This window comes from Alligator sinensis, unplaced genomic scaffold (genome assembly GCF_000455745.1).
Source record: "Alligator sinensis unplaced genomic scaffold, ASM45574v1 scaffold256_1, whole genome shotgun sequence".
NCBI lineage: Eukaryota > Metazoa > Chordata > Crocodylia > Alligatoridae > Alligator > Alligator sinensis.
Genome location: NW_005842139.1, coordinates 1,935,697 through 1,961,296, shown reverse-complemented (window position 1 = coordinate 1,961,296; position 25,600 = coordinate 1,935,697). Strand labels below are relative to the sequence as shown.

The following is a 25,600-nucleotide window of genomic DNA, read 5'->3' as shown; positions in this document are numbered from 1 at the left end:
CACACACACACACCCATCTCTTCCTCCCTGCCAGACACACACACATGCCTGGCTCCACCCCAGACAGTCCCCAAGCGCTAGCCCTCCAACCTCCACCCCCCAGGCTGGGTGGAGGGCTGGCCATGTGTGCATGCATGCACATGCACACATGGTGCCCCCTGCCTCCAATCGCCCTCCCCTGGCTCCCCCCAGCCCCAAGCAGATCCTTGCAGACTGGAAGGCTACCAGCCTGCAAGGGGGAACTTGTGTTTTCCCTCAGTTTTCTCCTTTAAACAGGAAAATCCATGTTTTTCTCCTTCAAAGGAGAAAAATTCACGTTTTCCATCAGCAAATGGAAAACCTGGATCCCTGCTCACCATAGAAGGCAATCAGGTTGGTCAGGCATGACTTGCCTTTGCTGAATCCATGCTGACTGTTCCTAGTCACCACCTTCTCCTCCGAGTGCTTAGAAATGGATTCCTTGAGGAACTTTTTCAATTGTCCAGAACTCTGCCGATCACCATGAGTTTTCACAGATAACAGCTAGAGGCTCTGTGATCACATTGGCCAACTCCTTCAGCACCCTCAAGTGGCATCTGACCCCATGGAGTTGTACACATCCAGCTTTTCTAAATAGTCCAGGGGCGGGCAAAATGCGGCCTGCCAGGCCATTCTATTTGGCCCACGGGGCCCCTGAAAAATTAAAAAAATTAATATTTATTTGCCCCTGGCTGCCTGTCATGCAGCCATTGATGGCTTGCCAAAACTCAGTAAGTGGCCTTCCGCCCGAAATAATTGCCCACCCCTGAAATAGTCCTTAACCTGTTCTTTTGCCACTGTTGACTACTCACCTCCCCACCTCCGCAAACTGTGCTGCCAGGTGCAGTAGTCTGGGAGCTGACCTTGCCTGTGAAGACAGGTAAAAAAGGCAATGAGTAATTCAGCCTCTTCCACAACTTCTCTCACTAGGTTGCTTCCCCCCCACTCCCCAATTCAGTAAGGGACCCAGTTTCCATGAATTAATTAGAAGTCCTTATAAGCTCCAGGTGCTACTCAGCTTCCTTGTACCCTTTCTCAAGTACATAGAACAAATCTTGGTCCTGAAAGTTTGGGAGAGGCAAGGGGGAAAGCAGCCAAAGAAAACTTTAATTCTATGGAATTCTATGAAATAGGGAATAATTTATGGTATCCTTTCAGAATATCTTCCATCTACACAACACATTTTTTACACTTCCATAAGAGTTTTTTATTAATATCAAAAAGAAAATAAATGTGTTGGAATTTTAGAGCTCCAGAACAAATTAACAAGAACAGAAAGTTTAAACTTACGGTTAACTTTTAACCCTTAAATACTATTACTGTATCCAAGTGTTCTAGATTTTTCTAATTAGTTTTCTTGTTTTGTATTGCTGCATTGATACTGTAGTTAGAAGGGGCCTCATGAGGTCACCTAGGTCAGTTTTTATTATTTTTCTGGGTTACAGTTTTGAGACCTGTGACATTGTTTCAGATTGAATATTGTATAAATGGGTTTGGAGGGTGTAGCCTAATGGCTGGGTTAGAGCTTCAGAATCGTGTGATAGTGTTATAAAATATTTCTATCTGTATGAATTGGATTAAGAATACATTTATCAGAAGTTCCTGCTTTATAAAAACTACTCTTTGGGCTGAAATTTTCTTGCCAGCAGTCGAACAAAAATTGAGTGTATTTTTGAAAGTTTTGTAAAATTCATAACTGCCATTTGTATCAGCAAAATATGGATAAAGTGAGTCATTTTCATGCTTCCAGAATAGCTATATATGTATACTTTGGTCTTTGTTGGAGACGTTCACCACAACACAGTCTGATAGGAGAGAGATATTCTGACTTGTTTTAACCATACAAGTAGTCCTGTTTACTTTAATCTCACTATTTCAATACTACTAATGGTAGCTGATATTATGCATACGTTTATGATTTTTGTGGTTCAAAGTCTGAACAGATATTCATCTCTACCAAGAACACTGTAGGACTGCAGTTCTCAGCTGAGGTGGTGCAAGACCCTTCACTGCTGCTCCCACTGCCTCCATAACTGGGTGCAACCGTCCCATGTGCCTCGTGTGAAGCAGGCCCAAGAAGGGCTGCATCAGGAGCCTAATGAAGGCAGGAGTGCCTGCTCCTGCTGCAACCCTTCCCGTGCAGCACTGGTGGCAGTGAGATATCCTGGAGATTATCTGTGTATATCCTGTGTGTTTCTGGGCTGCTGCAGTGCCATGGCCACCAGGTGGAAGTGGAACTGTCCCACATACCTCCGTTTCCAAGAGGAGCATGCAGGGCTGGGCAAGGAAGGGCTGTAGCAGGAGCAGGTGCTCCTGTCTGCATTAGGCTTATCAAGTAAACTCTTGTCACACTCCATACCAGGCACCCAGGGCACTGTCAGCTGACCATGGTGACAGTGGCAACACCCTGATTGAGAACCACTGAGGGAAAGTGAGGCAGCACAACAGGAGTTTCCCAACTGGGAAGCAGCTAAATTGAGACGTTTTGGAGATATACCTTGAATCTTAAAAGGTTAAAAAGCACTGGACTAGAATCTACTTAAATAACCAATAGCTAAAATAATGAGTATCAGAGTAAGGTTTTTGAATGTAATTATACTTAACTATGTCCATATCTGTATGAGTCATAATAGGAAAAAAATAGTAATAGAATATTACTATTAATATGTTAAGGGCTGAGCTTAACATGTGTCCATGGCTGTTCTATACCATACATGAGTTGTTCTATACCATACTACTTTTGCTTATATATAAGAATTTAAAAAATGTTTTAGTAAACAATAATATGTGCTGTCAGCGTAAATATTACATGACTGAAGAGGAGATGAAGTTTGAAATCTAATCCTCTTAGCTTCTCCTTCATCATCTTCATCATTGTTTTTTCTTTAACCCAATGTAATTGTTTATTTCTCAGCCATCTCCCTTTATATGAAGGGAATTACAACATAAATGAAAATTCCAAACTGAACATGGCAGGCAGCTTATAATGAATTTGTTCAAGATATTTTTAAAGGAAATTCTAATTAATGGTTTGACAATGGGACCAATGTTGCTCCTGTTGCAATCAGTGACAAAAAGGTGGTTTACTTCAGTGAAGTAGAGCAGGATCATATCAGACTTTCAAACTGATCAAAATTATATTTCTAATATAAATTTTATTGTAACGTTATTCTATTTTGCCTTCTAGCCCTAAATTTGCCTAATTTTCTTTGTCTTGTATTTATGAGAAGAGATTAGCATTGACATTTTTGAAAGGCAAGAATATTTTTGTAGGTGGTATCTTTCTTGGACCAACTACATGGTTGGGAGAGATTTTAGACAAGCTTTGGAGCACAAAGTGCTCTTCCTAAGTTGTCAGGGGACCTGAGGAAGAGCACTGTGCTCAAAAACTTGTTTAAAATCTCTCCCAACCATGTAGTTGGTCCAAGAAAAGGTATCACTTAGAAAAATATCCTTCTCTCTTGCTTATTTCTTGGCCCATTGCAGCTATATATGAGAAGTTGAAAGAAATAGGAGCATAGGGAAATAGGGCTGAAAGCACCCACTGGGGAAAAAAATTAGCGGGTGCTTAGCACCCACGAGCCATGTCAGGTGTGCTGCCTCTTCTGGGCATGTGCGGGGCTTGCCACAGGAACACACACACACACACACACACACACACACCCACCCACCCCCCCTAAGTCGGTGCCTATGGCTGAAAGGGACCTCACAAGGTCATATATTCCAATCCCGTGCTCAAGGCAGGATCATACCTGACTAAACCATCCCGGTCAAGTAACCATGTTCAGCTTACAGAGAAGTCTATTAAGATAACAGCATCCAAATATCTAAGTTTATGGAGAGGACTGGAGAGAAAAGAGTTCTAGGTAGAATCATAGATAGGTAGGGCTGGAGGAAACCTCCATAGATCATCTAGTCCAGCCCCCTTACTGAGGCAGGATCATCCCTGGATGATCTGAAACTCTGGATGAGGTACATCATGCTTTGGGATAGGTGCATATAGGATCTATAAATTGATTGTTTTGTAGGGGATTTACAGCTTTTATGACCACAGCTATTTTAATAATAAGTAGCTGTGTGGATTAGTTATTAATAGATAATAAGTTATATCAAGCATTATTTAACAACCTGTCATCAAATTATAGCAAACAATGGGTCACTTATTAGCAGTATAGTTCTCTGGTTACTGTGGGTATGTATACAAGGCATCTTTGGGCAGGGAAGGTCTTGAGCACACCCATTCATGTGTTCCTGCTCACAGGCACTAGATCCAGAAATGAGATGGTAACGTTACTTTATGGGTGTCCTTTGTGACTGCTCCCAATCATGCTAAAGGCAGAGAATGAGCAATCACAGTGGTGCCCCAGGGCCAACATCGCTGCCATGCTTCCAGTTTTGGTGCTTGGTTGAGAACAGCCCTCCCCAGACTGTTGGGGATGCAATGCAGACATACCCTGTATATTCAATGACTACACACTTATCAGTTTTGTTCACGAATCAAATGGGTTAATTCAGCTGGGCTCCATTATGTAAAGATGGGGAACAGAATCATACTGCTCTAAAACAATAATGATTTTAACGGTTAGCAATTGGAGCTTGTTTCAGCACATGAAGCTCTCAAGCTTCATTTATGATGGTCTTTTCTGAAGCAATTAGAAGACTGTTCCACAGTAATTTACCGTATTAATATACATATATAAATGCTAAAAGTATTATGATGATTTCCATGTTTTAACAACATTAAAATGACTAGTAACAGAGACAAATGCTTAAAGACATTTAAATTAGATTATGTTCCTAAAGTGTTGATTAGTATACTCTGCTTTTCAGCATGGAAACATAAACTATGGACGCACATTACATTTGTAGCACAAAAAAATGGATCCATCACAAAAATATTTCTCTTTCAAAGAGGATCTTCTCTGCAGCACCACATGTAACACGCAGACAATTATATATAGTGCTGCCAGACATGTCTCAGTCCTCCTGCACCCCACCATAACTCAGCTCTAAAGGAGCTTGGTCTGTAATTCACACCAGACTCTATTACTCTAGTGTCAGGAAGCCAAGCTCGTGCCACCACATCCACTTGCAGCTCAGCGCAAAGGCACATCAAGGCCTCTCACCTAACCTGCTCACTGCTTCAGGCTGCAGCAAATCAGCTTGCACCACCAGTTCGGAGCATGGCACCTGCAGCAGGACACAGTGTACATGCCAGAACCACGACACCTGTAATACAATTGTCCCTGCCAAAGGTGACAAAGACTTCAGTGCTTCCATGGAGCTGGACAGGGGGAGATACCCCCATCTCCAGCCTGCAACTGCCCCAGAGTGGGTGTTGGAGGAACAGGACTTCATGGTGTCCTATAACATGTTTGAGAGCCAAGAACTGGAGTGACAGAATCACTGCCCAGGGGACAGCTCCAATGAGACTTTTGTCATTGCTGGAGTTATCCAAGCCCTTGACATCATAGTAGGTCCTGGCATTGCATGCTCACTGAACTATACCCTCCACCTTGCATGCTGTTGGTGAAGCCCCAGGCTTCCTGAGCCCCCCAGGCTTGCTGAGTGTCTTTCTCTGCAACCAACAAGCCACGCTTCACTGCATCCCCAATAGCCAGTGCCTTCTAACAGCTCTCCACTGCAATTCAGAGATCCACCTCCCAGTGTCCTGCATCCAGTCACAAGGGGAACAGACAGTAGCATCCAGCCACAGCAGCCACTTATCGTTACTAGTGAACACTGACCCAATTCTGCCCCACAGCTATCTGAGCCTACAGAAAAGGCTGTTGCCCCAGTGGCTGGGGCTTTCACGCTGCTAGGCCAGCTGTCTGTTTTTTTAGTCCTGCCAGGGTATGACAGTATTTGAGTCAATGATGTGATGGGTATGAACTGTTCAGGAAGGACAAGCAGGGGAGAAGCGGGGGAGGAGTTGTGCTTTATGTTAAAGAGCTGTATGATTGCTCAGAGCTCCAGTATAAAATTGGACATAGGCCTGCTGAAAGTCTCTGGGTTAGGGTCAGAGGGGAGAGCAAGAAGGGTGATGTCATGGTGGGCATCTGCTATAAACCACCAGACCAGGAGCAGGAGGCTTTCTGGAGATGGCTAGCAGAAGTTTCCAGATCACAGGCCCTGGTTCTCATGGGGGACTTCAGTCACCCTGACATCTGCTGGGAGCTCAGTACAGCAGTGTGCAGGCAATCCAGGAAGTTTTTGGAAAGTGTATGTAGTAGCAGGGTATGTAGTAGTGGATGGCAACTTGGGCAGCAGTGCTCACAAGATGACTGAGTTCAGGAGCTTGAGGAAAGGGAAGGAGAGCAGCAGAGTAAGGACCCTGGACTTCAGAAAAGCAGACTAAGACTCACTTGGGAAACCAGTGGGCAGGATCCCCTGGGAGGCCAGTCTGTGGGGGAAAGGAGTCCAGGACAGCTGGTTGTATTTTCAAGAAACCTTACTGAGGGTGCAGGAACAAACCACCTTGGTGCGTAGGAAGATTAACAAATACGGCAGACCAGCTTGGATTAGCAGGGATCTCTTCGATGAGCTAAAACAAAAAAAAAGGAAGCTTACAAGAAATGGAAACTTGGACAAATGACTCCAGAGGAGTATAAGAGTATTGTTTGTGCATGCAGAGATGAAATCAGGAAGGCCAAAGCACAACTGGCATTGCAGCTAGCAAGGTACTTGGAGGGTTTATACAGGTGTGTCAGGAACAAAAGGACGATCAGAGAAAGCATAGGTCCCTTACTGAATGGCAGAGACAACCTAGTGAGAGATGATGTGGAAGAGGCTGAAGCACTCAATGCCTTTTTTACCTCAATCTTCACAAGTAAGATCAGCTGTCAGACTACTGCACCTGGCAGCACAGTTTGAGGAGGAGGTGAGTAGACAACAGTGGCAAAAGAACAGGTTAAGGGCTATTTAGAAAAGCTGGATGGCTGGACACAATGCACCTGAGAGTGCTGAGGGAGTTGGCTGATGCGATTGTAGAGCCGCTAGCTGTTATCTTTGAAAACTCATGGTGATTGGGAGAGGTTCCAGATGATTGGAAAGATCCTTGAGACATCCATTTCTAAGCACTTGGAGGAGAAGGTGATTAGGAGCGGTCAGCATGAATTCACCAGAGACAAGTCACGCCTAACTAACCTGAATGACTTCTATGATGTGGTGACTGGCTCTGTAGATGCAGGGAGAGCAGTGGACATGATATACCTTGACTTTAGCAGGGATTTTGATACCATCTCCCACAACATTCTTGCAAGCAAGCTAAGGAAGTACGGGCTGGATGAATACATTGTAAAGTGAATAGAAAACTCGCTGGATCATTGGCCTCAAAGGGTCATAATCAATGGCTCAATGTCTAATCAGCAGCCAGTCTCAAGTGGAATGCCCCCTGGGGCCAGTTTTGTTCAATAATCCCATCAGCTTGAGTGCAGGATGTACCATCAATTATCTAGAAGATGGGATGGAGTGCACCCTCAGCAAGTTTGCAGATGACACCAAACTGGGGGCGGGGGAAGGAGTAGATATGCTGGAGGGTAGGGCAAGGACTCAGACAAACTGGAGGACTGGACCAAGAGAAATCTCATGAAATTCAATAAGGACAAGTGCAAAGTCCCACATGTAGGACAGAACAAATCCATGCGCTGGTACAGGCTGGGGATTGACTGGATAAACAGCAGCTCTGCAGAAAAGGACCTGGGGGTGACAGTGGACAATAAACTGAATATGAGCCAACAGTGTGCCCTTGTTGTGAAAAAGGCTAACAGCATACTGGACTACATTGCGAAATTGTTGCCAGCAGATCGAGGGAAGATTATTCCCCTCTATTCTGCACTGATGCAGCCACATCTTGAGTCCTGTGTCCAGTTTTGGGCCCCCCGCTATGTGGACAAATTGGAGAGAGTCTAGCAGAGGGCAATAAAAATGGTTCAGGGGCTGGGGGACATGCCTTCTGAGGGGAAGCTGAGGGAACTGGGTTTATTTAGTGTGGAGAAGAGAAGACTGGGTTGTGGGAGGAGGGATGGGGATTTAACAGCAGCCTTCAACTACCTGAAGGGTGGTTACAAAGAGGATGGAGCTGAGCTATTCTCAGTGGTGGCAGATGACCGAAGGAGACAATGGGCTCAAGTTTCAGCAAGAGAAGTTGAGGTAGCTTTTAGGAAAATTGTTCGTAGTAGAAGGGTAGTAGAGCACTGAAACAGGTTACCCAGAGTGGTTGTGGAATCTCCATCCTTGGAGGTGTTTAAGATCTAGGTAGAAAACCTTGGCTGGGATGGAGTAACTGGGATGGTCCTGCTTTGATTAAGGGGTTGACTAGATGACCTCCTGAGGTCCCTTCCAACCCTAATGTTCTATGGTTCTAGATATTGGGCTGCCCCTCAAAGCTCCAAGTCTTTCTCCTCTGCTCTGTGGAGACTCTGCAGGGAACCAAGCAGATTTTGTCCTTGATATAATTCCTTATCCTAGCAATTCTCAATCTCATCTGCCTCTAACCAGACCTTGCAGTCTTGCAGAGAAAGTTTCCTGGCATATGGAGTTGTTCTCTCTTCTGCATAAGAAATGCCTGTAAGTATCAATTGTTCTGAAAATAACTTTTACCATAAGCAGTCAGTCAGGCATATAAAACAGAAAAAAGGATTAATTAAACAAGGAAAATTATAAAACCCAGCAACTAGTAGTTTGGAAAGACAGAGAGCAAGAGAAATCAACTGAAAAAAAATATCTCACCTTGTTTTTCTATCTAAACATGACTTCTGAGACCAGTACCTGCATCTAGCACAGTATTCAAAGACGTGTTCCTCAGCCAATCATCTTGCCAACTATCAGGTTATCCCAGCTTCCCTCACTGGGGGCCTAGATGGATTCCATAAAGCCAGGGGTACTTAGACAACCATTTGCCTCACCTAAATACCTTAACCCTATCAATATTTTCCTATTCAATTCTTGGGGAGCCTGTGTATTATGTAGATAATTTTCTTCCTCCAGCCAAGCCTCTTTCTGGTATGTCGGTTGCCATCCTGATTCAATATTATATTCCAGGAAGACAGAAGTATTTACATCTGTTGCATATAGTTGCCTTCCAGATAAAATTCTAATCACATTTCCTCGGTTATCATTTATTCAAGATAGATATAGGTGCTGTCTCTGTGTAAAACTTTAAAAAAAATACACTCTAATCTTCTGAATAAAACAGAGGTATTTTCCTTTGAAATGCAATCAGTCACTGTTTGGAGTTGATGCCTCTGATCATTAACACCTCCATGACATATTCAGAATTTTCTAAAATAATGCTGGAGTTTCTTGTCTTTATTAAAAATATGACAAAAAGGCATTTAAAATAGCTTACTACAGAACATTCAGCCTTTTTTTCTCCTGAATGTATGGATTACAGGGTTCTATTTAATTTGTTTCTTCTCTATCTAGGGGAGATATAAATGGAAATTAATAGCAATCTGACATCTATCATTGCACTGATATAGAAACTTTGTCACTTTAATTGCTGACTCCTGATTTCCTCAAGAGAGGATATTTCGTCACTTGCTTCTCTCAACGAGAGCACATTTCTTTATTTGGAATTATTGCACAATACTTTCTATAGTGCTATGAGATTTAGAATTGCTTCTAGCTTGTACAAATTACTGTATTAACAAGAAACTCCAATTGTGTCTCAGTTCAGGTAGACATAGCTACTTTAATGTTACACAGAAGGGAAAGTACATAATATATACTTGACCATTACTTTCAAACCCATTTGATCAATGTTTAAAAGCTAGCCAATATATCTGCATCCATGTGAAGCCTACCTGAGCAGAGCTCTTTCCAGATTTGGAGCCTAAAAAGACTACTAAGAAAATCTGGTAGTACAATGTGCATACCCAAGAATATGATCAAAAGAAACAAAGCAGAAGAGATATTCTCCTACCTTGACATTTGTGATTAAACATTCAACAGTCTGGATCTGTGGGTGTCAATTCTATTGTTCATTCTAATAAAGCAGTCTGGCTTGTCACAAAACTTTCTATTTGCCATCCATATGTATTTTTAAAATTTCTGTAAGTGTCTCTGAAGAAACAACTGAGCATGCACAACCCCCACTAAATTGTGGGAGAATTGTGAACACTGTCAATAGTAGGCCCAGTCTGAGAAACTCAGAATAATTTAAGAGGCAAGGATTTTTGTGGTTTAATATCTTTTTATTGGACCAGCTGCATGGTTGGGACAGTTTTAGCTTTCAAATGCAGGGCACGTGAAGAGATTTGCATTCAAATTAAATCTCAACTAAATATTTCTACATTTTATCTTTATTATATACAGAGAACATCTGCAACCCAGAGGAGAATACAATGGCCATATATACAGAGAACATCTGGAACCCAGGGGAAAATACAATGACTATATGAACAATGTGCATCCTAATGTTGTTTGAAATTTGAATTGTGTTTGGGATTTGGGATTAAGCTTTTCATACTTTCATCTTTTGGCCCTGGTTGGATGTGGGTGAACTACTCATAAAAGAAAAAGCAGATATTCTTTATTTGAAACAATACAAATCAAATAATACTAGCAGTAGATATTCCAATGTTGTAGGATGGATGAGCTAAACATGAGAGCAAAGTCTCATAGAGACTGAATTGGCTATAGAGAAGACTGGTTTGTCATTTTTTTTTCTTTCAAAATATACACAAAGGGGTATTTAAATTAGCCAGTAATATCGTTTTATAAAAACAAGGATGGAATTCAATATGTGCTGTACCAAATTCCCAGCTGTTCAAGGATAGTGATAAAAACTGAAAGAGAAGGCTAAGATAAATTCTATTATACAAATACATTTTATTTTCAAAATTGCAATGCATAGAAATAAAGAACAACAACTGTAATGCTTAGCAGAGGTGGTTGGTTGGTTGTTTTAGGGCCTGTAATTTTAAATTTAGTCTAACATCAATTAGTTTTGTAGCTCATATTATTTATGTAGCTCTATGTGAGGTCTCTGTCAAGGCTCCTAAAATACGTGCAACTTATTAGTCTGTTAAGGTAATCATAGTATGCTCTTGTCTGTGGTTTGCATCATGTCCATAGAGAGATTTTTTTTTCCAGTGCTGGGTGTACTCTAGGACAAGATGATTAAAATTAAATCTTATTTTAGTAATTCTACTGAACAGTGCTTATTGTGATAGGAAGCTATTTGATACCTGTTTTTCTTTCCTTTTATGTATGATGTAAATATTAACACCAACACTTTCAAGCCTGGGTGCCTAGAATTAGAAACCTGATTTTATATTTTATGCTGCTAAATATGTGGCCCTCACATCTAAGGTCCCTGATCACCTGCCAGTTTCTTTGAATTCAATACAGTCATATCTGCTTATATCAGGTCTGGATGTTGCTGAGTATATTTACAGTCCTTTCCCGAGGTAAAATAATGGAAAAATATATTGTGATAAAACTAAACATCTAAAAGATAAGGGAACCACAAGCATTAAGGAAAATAGGCATATAAAAAGTGACTCATTACTTTTTTGTTTTTTTATCAGTGGAAGTCTGATATAATAGATGTGATTTATCATAGCCTGGCTATGTTGGAACTTAGGCCTAGCCTTCACTGAAAAGTTTTTCTTGTGTCTGAACAGTATGACACAGTACGATCTGCATAAACCAGGATAAACTGAATTCAGCGTTTTGTGAACTAGCCAAGATTAAAAACCTAAGGGTGTTTTTACACGTGCTCTGGGGCTTGTTGGGAGGTGCTTTAATTAGAGCACCAAGAGCCGCTAATTAAGGCTCCCCAAGCATCTTGTATATCCGTGTCCCTGTGCTTTAAAATGGAGGTGGGGATGCTTTACCTACAGCTCATTGAATGAGATTTAGTTAAAGCGCCCTTGCCACCATTTTGAAGGGTGAGGACACTGATACACAAGATGTGGAGGCTGGCTGGAGCACGGTAATTACCTTGCCCCAGCAGACTCGATTAATCTGTAATTACAGTGCATCGGGGCAGCTTCCTGGCTCGTGAACAGTCACCCTTTGAGTTCAGACTTCAGGGTTTAATTCCAGTTAGTTGCAATGATGCTGAATGCTGTTTATTCCAGTCTACACTGATTTCTGAACTGTATTGAGCATACAGTTTGCTAATGTGATTGTTCTGCCCCTTTTCCTATACTGAAAACTGTCAGAACAAAATCCACTTTATTCTCCCATTACTACATTTGCTCTAGAAGGATAATAGGAAGAAAAACAGTGTGTTGCTGGTCAAAAGGGCTGTGTATCCATTGGTCTTGTGTCATAGGCCTTGTCTACCTGGGCAAAAGATGTGCTTTTTCACTCAAATAAGCTAAGCCTAGACTAGAACATGACCACCTGGAACCATCTAAAAGATGCTTCCATAGGTGATTAGGGCTCAGCTGAGATACACTAACAATTTATTCAGAGAGGCCATTCTGATTAGTGGATGGAATTGAACTAGAACTTGGTAGACCTCAGTTCTACTACAAATTGTGCAGTTGGCCTGCTAAGTGATCTTGGGCCAGTCACTTCCCCTTTGTGTGCTACAGCTTTTCTATCTGTAAATTGGGGATAATGATTCTTTGCAGTAGTTTGCGATATGCCCATGAAGAGTTCCATATACAATCTCGGTATTATTATTATGATAACTTGGTTAAAGTGACTTACATGAAAAACATACCTTTTTGCTACTATAGACATGGCTAAAGGTGGTCAGGATTTAGCTATCAGCCTGTATTTTCTAACAGACCTCTGTTAGAAAAAATAAGTATTAGTTATTAGACAGGCTGTTTTATTTTCTCTGACAACACACATTTCCTTGTTAAAATGCTTTCTTTATTTTTGGCCTATACCAAAACAAATCCAAATGAATTTTGTTCAACTATTGTTTATAGTAGCAACAACAATTCCTATTGATTTTAGTAGCAGTTGTAAATATTGAGTGCCTCTCAGGATCATTTCAATAGTAACATATTTTTTAGAGTTTTAGATGAAAAAGATATTTTCCAACATTTTAACAAAGACAGTTTAAGTAAAATCAGAGCTATTCACTTTATTTAGAAAATATTTCCCTTGGAATTTTTTATTTGTGTTTGGTGATAGCAAAGCTGTTTTGAGACTTTTAATTAACAGTGTCCCAAGAACACAGTTTTCTATTTTAATGTTATCTTCATATTGCACATTTTGTTTTGAGCTCTAGTGTATAAGTAGGACTCTGTGTGCAAAAAGAATAGCCTACTTTCAAAACTGTTGAAAGCTTTGACCTCAAGGGCATAGAAACTGTTGACTCATTGTTTCTACTGCATATAATATTAGGCCTTTGTCACATCCAGGGAATGACATCATCAACTTCACTGTTAGCAGTAGGTATTTAATAAAATAAGAAATGCATAGCTTTACATTTTTACTGTATTTGATCTTAATAATTATGTGCATAATCTGCTACCAAGATTTAGGTTAATATTTCCAATTAAACATTTCAGCCAGATTTTTTCCCACGCTTATACATGCTATACAGGAACAAGACATACTGGCAGGGAGTTTAAGAACTGCCGAGCTAGTGCCACTGATGGCTCTAGGTTCTCCAAAGGGATGAGAGGGAAGGCAGAAGAAGGGGGTTGATGAGACCAAAGAAAACAGATACTGCATTTTCTTCTAGGGCAATACAGAGCAAGGGCTCCTTAGAGACATTGTATATACCTGGAATCTAGGGCCTACTTGAACTCTTCTTAGGATAGCGCAGCTCTGCACTACTTCCAATACAGGCTTGTATCTTAAAGTCAAATTGTACTTTTTAACATAAAAAAAATCTGTTAGAATAATGGTGAAGAGCCATGGAACTTCAAAAGCAAGGAGTATAGCCCTTAACACGACCCTGCTGTCCCTAGCCCTTCCAGAATAGACAGTCCTTTCCTAGGACATCTCATAGCACTGGATTACTTTTATACCACCTAGGTATGCTGCCATGACATAGTCCAGCAGGATGAGTTAGGAATTTTGATTAGGATTACTCTAAATTGTCTTTAGAACATTTTAGAAAAACATAACAGCTATTTAAAACAATTTTTAAAATATAAAATGGGTATTTCAGTGTTAAAATATAAATAAAAATGGCATTGTGTTTATATGTGGGCTAGCTGTTTACATTACAAAATGAATATATAGTGTTGTTTAAAATGATGAAAAGTAGATCCCTGAAAATAAGATTCTCTTGGAAATGCAGACAAAACAACAATTGGTATTTTTATAACATAGAGTACTAAGGGATTTATCCACTCCAAATTTGTATCCGCGACTAGTTAGTCTTCTAGCTTATAGAGCTGCAAATGTTTTGACCTGATCTCTTATGGTATTCCCTGTTAGAAGTCTCTGCTTATATATGCCTTTTTCTCAAGGGTAGAATAATAAATTGGTACATCCTGCACTCAGGCTGATGGGAGTATTGTTGGGGAATGCACCAATTCCTAATGCAGGTTTTGGAGGCATTCTTTCATGGTAAAGAAGACACTTTGAAAAGGTACTTCTTGATTAGTAAATATTTCTAGTAGGGCTGATAAACTATTAAAAAAATTAATCACAATTAATTGCAAGATTTAAAAAAACAGTTGCAATTATTTTGATTGCATAGTTAAACAATAGTCAGCACCCCCCACCCAACAGCCCAGAGCCCATAGACCCTGAGGCTGCTCCCCGCCACCACCAACAGTGCATGGCCCTGGCCCATCCTGCACCCGCTCTGAACTCGCCCCTGGCCGAAGCAGACCACCTGGAACCTGTGTGAACAGCCCTGACCCCGGCCCGCCCCGAACCTGCTCCAGACTCACCTTCCCACGCTGAGCAGCGGCAGTGGCCATGCAGAAGCTGCTGCTCAGCATGGAGGAAAAGTGGCCTCACCCCCTTACTGCTGCTGAGCCCTTCTTGCTGCAGCTGCCTGGAGCCTGCGCCTAGGCTGCCCTGTGGCTGCTCTTCACTGCCACTGTTTCCCTGCTGGGTGGCCCAGAGGCAGCAGTGACAGCAACAAAGATGAGCCGCAGGGCAGCCTGGGCATAGGCTCTGGGGACCTGCAGCAAGAACAGCTCAGCAGTGGTGAAAGGGAGGGGCTGCTTTTCCCCTGTGCCAAGTAGCAGCTTCTCCCTGGCCGCTGCCACTGCTTAGCATGAGCAGGTGAGTCTGGAACAGGCGTGGGGTGGGCTGGGGTTGTGTGCGTGGCTTCCAGCTGATCTGGAGCTGTTGCACTCTGCTGGTCAAAATGATTTCATAGATTTTTAGGGTGGGAAAGGACCTCAGTAGATCATCGAGTCCAACCCCCTGCCCTGAGCAGGAAAGATTGCTGGGATCAGATGACCTCAGCTAGGTGCTTGTCCAGTCTCCTCTTAAAGACCTCCAAGGTAGGGGAGAGCACCACCTCCCTTGGAAGCCCATTACAGATTTTGGCAACCCTCACCGTAAAGAAATTTTTCCTAATGTCTAATCTCAATCTGCTCTCTGTCAGTTTATGGCCATTGTTCCTAGTAACCTGCAGGGGCACCCTGATAAACAGAGTATCCCCTATTCCTTGCTGCCCACCCCCCCTCAATTCAGGTCCCTCAATCTCTCCTCATAGGATTTTACCTGCAGACCCTTAACCATCCGAGTGGCCCTACTCTGGGCCCTCTCAAGGTTATCCACATCCCCCTTGATGTGCGGCACCCAGAACTGGACGCAGTACTCCAACTGTGGCCTGACCAGTGTCGCATAGAGGGGAAGTATCACCTCCTTGCACCTGTTCGTGATGCACCTTCTAATGCATGAAAAAGTGCAGTTGGCCTTACTTATCACTTGGTTACACTGACGACTCATGTTCATTCTGGAGTCGACTATGACTCCAGAATCCTTTTCTACTGCTGCGCTGCTTAGAAAGTCACCTCCCAGTCTGTAGGTATGTTGGTGATTTCTTTCTCCCTAGATGCAGCACTTCACACTTATGTTTGTTAAACTGCATCCTGTTCTGTTCTGCCTACTTTCCCAATCTGCCCAAATACACCTGAATCCACTCCCTGCCCTCTACTGTGTTTACTTTGCCCCATAATTTGGTGTCATCTGCGAATTTGGACAGAGTGCCTTCCACACCCTCATCCAAGTCACTGATGAAGATATTGAACAGCACTGACCCAAGGACTGAACCTCCACTGCCTACATTTTTACAAGTCAAAAACAACCCATCCACCACCCCACTTTGGGTGTCTCATAAGCCAATTCTCTGCCCCCCACCGTGTAATAATCAGCATCACAACCACTTAATTTATTTGTAAGAATGGGATGTGACTGTATTGAAGACCTTTTTAAAATCCAAGTAGATGACATCTACCTCAACTCTTGCATCTAAGCATTTTGTGACCTGCTTGTCAAAAGAAACAAGGTTGTTCAGGCAGGATCTACCTGTTACGAAGCCATGCTGGTTGCCCTTCAGCATTATTTTTCCTACTGCACTCTCACAAATGTGATCCTTAATAATTTTTTCAAAGGTTTTCCCAAGGATAGAGGCGAGGCTAACCGGTTATAGTTACCCGGATCATCCTTTCTCCCCTTTCTGAAAATAGGGAACACACATTGGCCCTTTTCTACTCCTCTGGGACCCATCCTGAGCACCATGAGTGCTCAAACAACTGCGCCAGTGATTCTGCTGTGACACTAGCCAATTCCTTCAGCACCCTTGCTTGAAGATCATCAGGGCCTGCTGACTTAAACACGTCCAGCCCCTCCAAATGCCCCTTCACTAGGTCAGTGCTAACTGTTGGTGGGTTGGACTCCCTCTTGTGCCTGTCTATAGCCCCTTTGGGAGAAATGTCTTTATCCATGTTCAGGAATAGACGCAAAGAACTCATTTAGGAGCTCAGCTTTGTCCCTCCTATCTGTTACCAGTTGTCCTAATCTGTCTTGTAGGGGTCCTATGTTACCCTGAACCTTCTTTTTGCTCCCTATGTACCTAAAGGAAGGACTTTTTGTTGTCTTTAATTTTTGTTGCCAGCCTGAGTTCCATTTCTGCTTTGGCCTTCCTGATTCCCTGCAAGTGCGAGCCAAGTAGGTATACTTCTCCTTGGTGGCCACCCCCTGCTTCCGCAGTCTGTATGCCTCTCTTTTCCCCCGTAGACTCTCCTGGGTTTCCCTATTCAGTCAAGAGGGTTTCTTGACTCTTTTGCCTCCTTTTATGTGCACTGGGATGGTCCCCTTTTGTGCCTGAAGGATCATTCCCTTGAGGAATACCCACCCTTCCTGGACTCCCATCTCATCAGTGCTCTTGCCCTTCAGTGCCTCACTTACTAATCTCCTGAGCTTAATGATGTGTGTGGTTAATGGAATTAAAAAAATTAACGCATTAATTTGTTTTTGCGTCAATCATGTATGTTAACCATGATTAACTGCAGCCCTAATTAACAGCCCTAATTCCTAGCTAAAAACTCTTGCAAAGCTTGGATATGCTGAAGAGAGGTTCCTGCAGAGAGTAACTTTATATCAACAGTCAATCTTGTTCCTAAATTGGGTTATATCTTTTAAAGTCTTTTTTGGTCAGGACCTGCTCTTTTTCTTTGGAAAAGGATATTTTTGCTGTCATTAGAGAACTCATGCCAATGGCATCACTTTCTACTGTGGGAGAGTGGGATGCCTGTATCAAATTGTGAACTACATTTTCTGTTAGGACCTATTTTTGTATCATGTCCTAAACACAGCTACCCATATTCTAGGCAGCTTGTTTTATTGCCCTGCTCTGCCATGGAAAGGGTACTAGACATCTCGCTGAACCACAGCTCCTGAGAGACTAACTCGAAGGTCATTGATCCAAGACTGACTCACCTGCTGGCCAACCCTATGATGCAGTATACTCAAGACTGGCTCAGCTACTGACCTGAATGACTGGCGTAGTGGACTGGGGCTTTCCAGAGGAATACGTGACAAAAGGAGAGAGAGATGGAAGCAGGATGCAATCCAGACTGATGGGCTGGAAGAATGAGAGAGCAAAAGGAACTCTGCTTCTCCATATCCAAGCTGGGAAAAGTTCCTGGGGGAGAGGGCCAAATCTAATTATTTTGCAAATATCTATAACCCTTTTTTTACTACTTAAGCAGTTAAGTGACTATGCTTAAGGAATTCCTTTGCTAAGCTTGTGGCCCTTGCTTTTCTGTAGCTTTGCTCCTGAAGAATTTAAACAAGCCAAAGTGCCCATAGCTAGGCAGAACTCTGTGAGAACGTGTTTGTTGGGGGGGGAAGAGTTTCACATCTAAGTAATTGGTTTAAGGATCTAGAAGGCCTGAGTTTTGGAGTCCCCCATACCAAAGTAGGGATTACACAAGAAGTGGAAACAGTACACTTACTGCAATATTTTCAAAAGTGTCCATTTCCCATGATTTTCAAGGAGATTCAACTTTCTAAGCATCTACTTCACTTTCTAAAATGGGGCTTAGGATGCCAAGTCAGAGAGGTATTTTGATAAAGTTGCTCTGTCTTTGACTCTATGCCTCAGTACTAGGATGTAGCTTTATTTCTCTCTTGGACTCATTATTTCTGTCCTCAGCAGGCAGCAGAGCTATTTCCCTAGCGATGAGGTTTCCCAAATGGTGAGAGGACCCAGTTCCGGAGATCTAGAAACTGACATGTCATCATCAAAACCTAACTGACAGCCTAAAGATCATTGGTTGTGTGCACACCACAGTTTTCTTAATGGGCATCCTACATCACTCACTGACTCGTCTGCTGGTTGTCAGACGAGGGCAGTGAGAAACCAAACCTGTCAGGCTTAAAATCATTCCTTTTGGCTAAAATATTTAGGAAAGGACTAGCAAGGAAAGCTTTCCAGCCTAAGATGCTCCTGAAAATATTTCTGTGGTGCTCAGATACCAGCGAGGTACACAGTACAATGTGTTGTGGATAATGCTAGTGGAGCTGCACCAGTGATTTATTTGACAACCAAACCTTAGCTAAAATATTTATTTGTACAAGTGATAATTCTGTAGTCTTCTCCCAAGAAGCCTAAGATAATATTGAGTTGATTTATTCTAATTTATTCCAGTTATTGCAGATATTTAGTCTTATAAGATCTACCTGTTTTATGTAAAATAATTATCATCTGGCCAAACTACCAAACTTGTGGTTTAACTATACAAGTCCCACCTGCTTTATTTTTAAGAATCTGAGGTTCTGGTTTTTGTGATCAAGTGTAACAGGGTGGCTTCCTTGTCAGGTCTTCACTGGCCGCCCTGCAGGGTAACCGCCTGCTTTGCTCTCCTGCCATGCCTTGATGGAAAAATATGAAAGTTGTTACTAAGGCAGGAAGCTACCCATTACTCACCCTGCTGACAGGGGCCTAATACCCGCTCTGACCTCCCCTCCATGGATCCCATGCCCTGCAGATGTTACTCTGGTGTTACTTCTCCGGCCTATGGCCAGAGCAAACTGGGCACATAGTTGTCGCTCTCCTCTACAGCCCCGAAGGGCCACTCACACACTTCTCCTTTCTCACCAGGGTCCCACTCACTCCGCTGGCTGTCACCCAGCCTCTTTCATAGTGCCCTCTCTCAGGGGCCACACTCATCCTGCCCGGCCTCACCTGGCTTTGGGCTTAGCCCTCCTCTCCTTGATCAGCCCTGGTGCAGTCTGTTGGGCATCTCCCACTACCCTCACCTGAGCGCTGACTGAGTGATTCTACAACTGTAGGCCTATTTTGCTCCTAGCCCCTTGTTGGGCCACTAAGCCCCCACTGGGCCTTCTCATTTGCCCACACTCACAGGGCCGCTCTGTTCACCGCCCCTCTCACACAGGGTCTCACTCACACCCCCAGGCTTTCCCCTGCCACCTGGGCACAGCTCCAAGTCCCTCCTCTGGCCTGAGCTCTTCTTAAGGGCTCCCTAATGAGCTCTGGGCTCCCCCTGCTCATTAATACACCACCATGGATGTGGGGCAGGAGTTAAGGTGCCCCAGCCCACCTTTCACTGGGGAGGTAACTGGCCTGGCATTTCCTGGGGGCTCCCATGCCACTAGGAGCCCCACCAGACCACCCTTCCCTGGCAGGGTGCAGTTTTACATCTTACTCGGGACAAGGGGTCACCTCCACCGCATAGCCCCTGCCCTTACTTCCTGACTCTGGCCGGAGCAGCCTCTCAGCCAGACGTTACCTCCTTCCTCCTGCAGCAAACTGTGGTCCAGCTTATATCCCTGGGTCCCAAATAGCTGCCTTCATCAGGCACCTGGCTGCTGCCTGTTTTCTGCCCTTAAAGTAGCAGGCACCGAAGGTGCCCTGCCACCCCAAGATAAAAACAAATCGTATCATCCCCTTACCCTGGGCTTTTTAAAGTTTACTGAAACTTATACAGTGGTTGTATCTCCTTTGTCACTCTCTGTCCCCTGATAATTCATCTAAATTAAACAGGTGACTAGGGTGTGGGAAGAGCGACCAGCACTGCAGGGTTGGCTGTAGCTTCCTACTTGTAGCTCCTCCTACAGGTGAGCAGACCATGCCACAGGAGCAGCAGCTGGGACCAATGAAAAACCTAAGAAATAGACCCTCATCTTAATTCAGCAATACCAAATTGTTCCACTCTGTAAAGGATAAGGATAAGGCTGCTCCAAGAGTATAGGGGGGAAAAAGCACATTAACCATATTTTAAACAAATCCTCAGAATTGTCCTGCTCTCAGCTGCTACTGTCTATTAATTCTTCATGTAAAATTAGCTTTCAGAGAATTTCCAAACTCCTTTCCCACACTGAAGGTTCCCCCAAAAGTACTGAAGAAAATCTGTCTAACTGAAAAGTTGCTGTACATTTAGTATTATAGAGCTCCACTTAGTCTTTAAAAACTATACCCAATTTGATCAATTCATGAGTAAAACATTATTTTCTCTCATCACTTCATAATCAACCCAAGGTCTGAAAATCAAGAGATCTTTGTTGTTTTACGTCATCACCAGTAATAAAGGTTCTATAATGTGAACTTAAGACAGTTTTACTGATAACAGAAAAAAATCCAGCACGCTCTCTCATGGCTGTATTACTCTGCAGTACTAACAGAAATCAACAATTTAATTTAATTGAATGTCCTAGATCTTAAATGCTGGAGGCTGCAAGTGGCAGAGGAACAGTGGGGAAAAACCCTGGTCATACCCTGTTTACTCTCCCCCTCAGCATCCATTCTCTGCCACTGAGACATGGGATCCTACGCAAGTGGACCTATGGTCTGACCCAGTAAATGCCAGCTCTTATGTTCTAATTTCCTAATATAAATAAGATATGATTCAGAATACACAGATGGAATAAATTAATCTCACTATTTTAAAATTCTGTTAGCTGAATAGGAGTAGAAACTTCTTTAAAATGTGGGTGCCTGATTAGAAAATTCTTTTAACTGCATGACATTAATGCTGGTTTGTATCTAATCCATTGTAATATATAAGGGCATCAGGTAAGGATGTATTTGGCATCATCATTTACTGTACTCCTTTTGAAGTAATGATTAGTAACATGAGAGATGCTAGAGTTCTTTTAAATTAGAAATGTGAACATATTTAATGAAAGGCAAAACAAAAAGACAAAAATACAAGCACCGTATCTGCAAGTTCTGCTTACATGAGAATTATTTTCCTCTCTAAACATGTAAAGAAAGGCCCTCCATTTAGTTGATGGACAAATAAGATCACTTTTTTTATATAGCTAAAATGTAAGGATTCATTTACTATTATGTTGGAAATACTGAGCACAGAATATCAAATCCAGTGACAATAGTTCTCTCCTATGGAAAAATATAACAGTATACATACTAAATAAAATTAGAATTATTCACAAACCACTAAAGTAGCTACCAAAAAGTTGTAAGAATAGAACAGTAGTTGCTAGCAGTCTTATTGTTCTGAAATGCCTTTTTCTAAGGGTGGATGCAATATAATTAGAAACATATCAAATTATATCATGCTGTAATAAGCATGAGAACACAAAAGAAGTGTAGAATTTGTTTCACTTATCTATATAAACTAATCAGGGTTAATAATGAGTCTTCCTCTGATTTTAAACATTATTAAATATTATGTATGAAATAAACACTATTTAACTCATTTTAGACTATGTGACCCCTAATATAGGGTAGTATATAGACATAAATGCTAACTTATTTATGAACTACTGGAAACTTGATTTCCAGAAATACATGTCTATAGCCTTAACAAGGCATTGAAATACATTAATGTATTCCTTTTTTCATCTGTATGACCTCAAAGGTAACTTGATTTCTTTAAAAAAAAAAAAAAAAAAAAAAAGTTATTCTTAAAAATGGAAGTTAATATTATTCGTCATTTTTCTTGTTTAAAATCTTACACCTACCTCTTTTTTTCCAATCTAGAATTTTAATATGGATTCACTAAGACCTAGTTAATATTCTATTTTAGAAGGCCAGTTAAGAGCTTCTCAGTATTTTAGCAAACAAGCAGGTATTCTGACCTTTGTCTGAGAGGCCAACTTCTCTCATGTGTATTTTTTATAAAACTTTTCAAACATTCATATTTAGACTGGAGAACATTTCTTCTGCATCTTTAGCACTACCTTATAATAGTTTGAATCCTCTCATCCCCTAGAACTGCAAACAGAAAAGCCAATCAAATACTTTTCCTGTTTGATTCTGGGTTGGAGTGGTGGTGTAGCCGTGATGGTCCAGGATTTGAAAAGGATACAATTGGTGCTAAAGAGAGCAATCTGTCACCTTAGCAATGACTACATCTCCGCAGAACTGGGCTCTATCCATTAGCCCTCCAGTGAAGTCAGAGTCTAATTTAAGATCTCTTCTTTCATATCTAGAGTCCTTTGTTGGAATTAGTTTATGCTGCTTGAGCAATCGCCTCAGCTGCCACAACCCTGAATGCTATAATAACAATGGTTTTCATGTATCTATAAAATACGAGACTATTTGAGGAGAATCCTGAACATGGGAGACAATGTTTTCCCAAAACTGGGCTTGTACTGTGGGAATCGCAATCAGAAGTTACAAAAATGATTATAAGTGTCACTACATTTAGAATTAAATGCAAAACGTGAGAATTCTGCCAGCAAATTTCAGTTAATAGTTTTGCAAGCAAAATATCTATTTCAGTACATGTTTCATTACATAATAAATTTAACATCCCAGTTGTGTCAGTGGGTGGTATCATTATCTGGCCATCTAATTTATGAATTCATTATATTTTCAGGCATCTTATACTTAACTCTCTGAGGGCTTCCAAACTTTAGAGAAGTAACTAAGATATTAAAGAGGGGAAAGACTAGGTAATCTAATACATTTTTCTGTAAATACATTGCTCATTACAATACATACACTTTCCAGAGCTTGGTCCAATCTACTTTTAATACTTTATGCAAGGGATCTTCTTTCTGTCTTTTCCATTGGACTAGCTTCAGTTTAGTAGTTCATGCTGTCTGACAAATCTTTTTGATATGCAACCCTAAACTGATCTTTTCCTAATTTCCATAAAGAAATGGTGTAAAATAGAGTCAAGATTGAAAGTACACTAACACGACAGTAATTTTTTAAAGGTCAAAAACATTACATATATGTTGGAATGATTCCAAAATTAAGCACTGAAAATTAAGAGCTGAGATGACACTTAAAAAGAAATTTTGCCATGTTATAGAAAGAAATACATAGCTAAGGTAACCAAAACAACAACAACAACAACGAACCGCTCAAAAAACCTTAGCAATGGCTGGTAATGACAACAGGCAATAATCACATGATTAAAATATTTGAGTGGGTGTGCACCCAGATTAGACTCAAATAACTTTTAAACACACTAGGTTATTGCTCTTTTCATATTTGTCTGCTTATGGTGTTACTGTAAGGTACATTTAAGGTGGTGATGCTGAAGCAAGTGTCACCACACACATATTTCGGAAGCATGAGGGCCAGAAACCCAGCAACAGGTAGAGTGGTCAATGCCAATACGACCGTGGGTGCCTGAAGGAGGGCCATCAGGGCATTTGGAGATGATGTGGTCGGCCATCTGAGCTTGAGCCCCACAGCTGCCACCAGCATCATTGGACAGGTCCCATAAGTGCATGCTTTCCTTCAACCGCCCAACGCTCATTCTGAGATGGTTAAGAGCAGTGCAGGCCCTGCGGGGCAGCTGCCTTTCTGAGGGGTGGGAACTGGTGTTGGGGATGAAGTTCTTTTGCCACTGTTCTTATGCAGCATATTTCCTGATGGAAATAAGGTAAGGTTACGGCTTATGCCATTTGTTTTGTTTTGTTTGAAAAAATTGTATCAATTTTTTCATTGTCAGACTTTATTGCTCTCTTGTTTGGAAGGGGGAACTTGACATTTGGCACAGTGGTTCTGAATTCAGAGATGTGTCATTATCTGACCCTGTGGAAATATTGTCAAGTTTGGCAAAGTTTAAGCTTGCAAAAATATCTCAATTTGGACATGGTCAGTGGAGACCTCGCTAGAGTTTTAGCAGCTAAATTTTCCAAAGATTTGATCTGAGCTGGCCATGCTCCTTTCTTTCACAGCTACTGTAGGTACACATGCATCTTTCCCAAGGGTAAGTGAGCATAATACTTTCTGGGGCTGTAGGGCTTCGCCTACAGCTTCTCCAGATTGCTGAGCGCTGTGGCGCTATGTTTTTAGAATTGGTATCAGTGACATAATGCCCTCCACTCCTCTCTCCGTGCCCAGGAAGCAATAATGGGTAGGAAGAAGCATCTGATTTAATTATGGAGGAATGAAAGGGTTGAGAAGGAGATTGCAAAAAAACCCAAAACTACAGTGGAGAGGAGCTCTGAAATTGGGAGCAAGAGAAGAGGGGCAGCAGGAGAATAGGGGGACAGGACTTTGTGGGTATGTGAGGAGAGCAGTTTAAGACATTTTGGCTTAGAAATCAGCTCAATATTTGCCTCATCTTCAGTAGAGGTAAGAATGAGGATGGGAATGGCCAATTTAGCTCTTGCTTTAGAGGAAGTATAAGGATAATTATAAGTATAATTATAAAATATTATTGAACTGCTGAATCAGAGCTCCAGCATTAAGGGGACAATCAGCATTTCACTATACATCTTGTTTTCAGGCCTTCTGTGACTTTGTCAATACATCTTTCCTTGTCTTAAAATGTAATACACCTCCTCTTTAACCAGAGTGGCAATTTTTCTTCAAGATTTATTTCAAAAGAACTAAATACATTTTTAAATTTGAGGTGGTGCTGACAGCCATGTCTACAGCTTGCCAAGCACATTTTACATTCAGCTTGGTGACACTCCTTTCTTTCTGCCTTAAAGCGCATCGGGCAGTACATACATGTGGATCAGACTGCGCCTGTGCTAACCCCACCTTGGCTGTGTTTGGGGGTGACCAAGGACTGTCCTTGCAATTGCTCCTCCCTCCTGCTGGAGGCCATTGTGGCAACAAGCATCACAAGTGGGAGCAGGACACGGAGCCTTCCTGTGTTTGCAATGTTTCCCCGAGAGCACCGGGCAGAATTGAAAGTGAGGTCAGTTGATTGGCAGGAGAGGAGATGCTTTTGGTAGAGATGAGTGGAACATACTGCTCTGGAGGGGTCTCCCGGCTGCTCAGACAGTG

General features: G+C 42.0%; 1 protein-coding gene across 1 annotated transcript in view; it reads right to left on the bottom strand.

Annotated features, from left to right (window-relative positions):
• LOC102371221 overlaps positions 1 to 25,600 on the bottom strand; it is a 76,730-nt gene that overhangs the window by 46,622 nt on the left and 4,508 nt on the right. Inside the window, exon 3 of the mRNA XM_006025313.3 lies at positions 831 to 886. Coding sequence (XP_006025375.2) covers positions 831 to 886 — 56 coding nt within the window. The remainder of the gene's footprint in view (positions 1 to 830; positions 887 to 25,600) is intronic.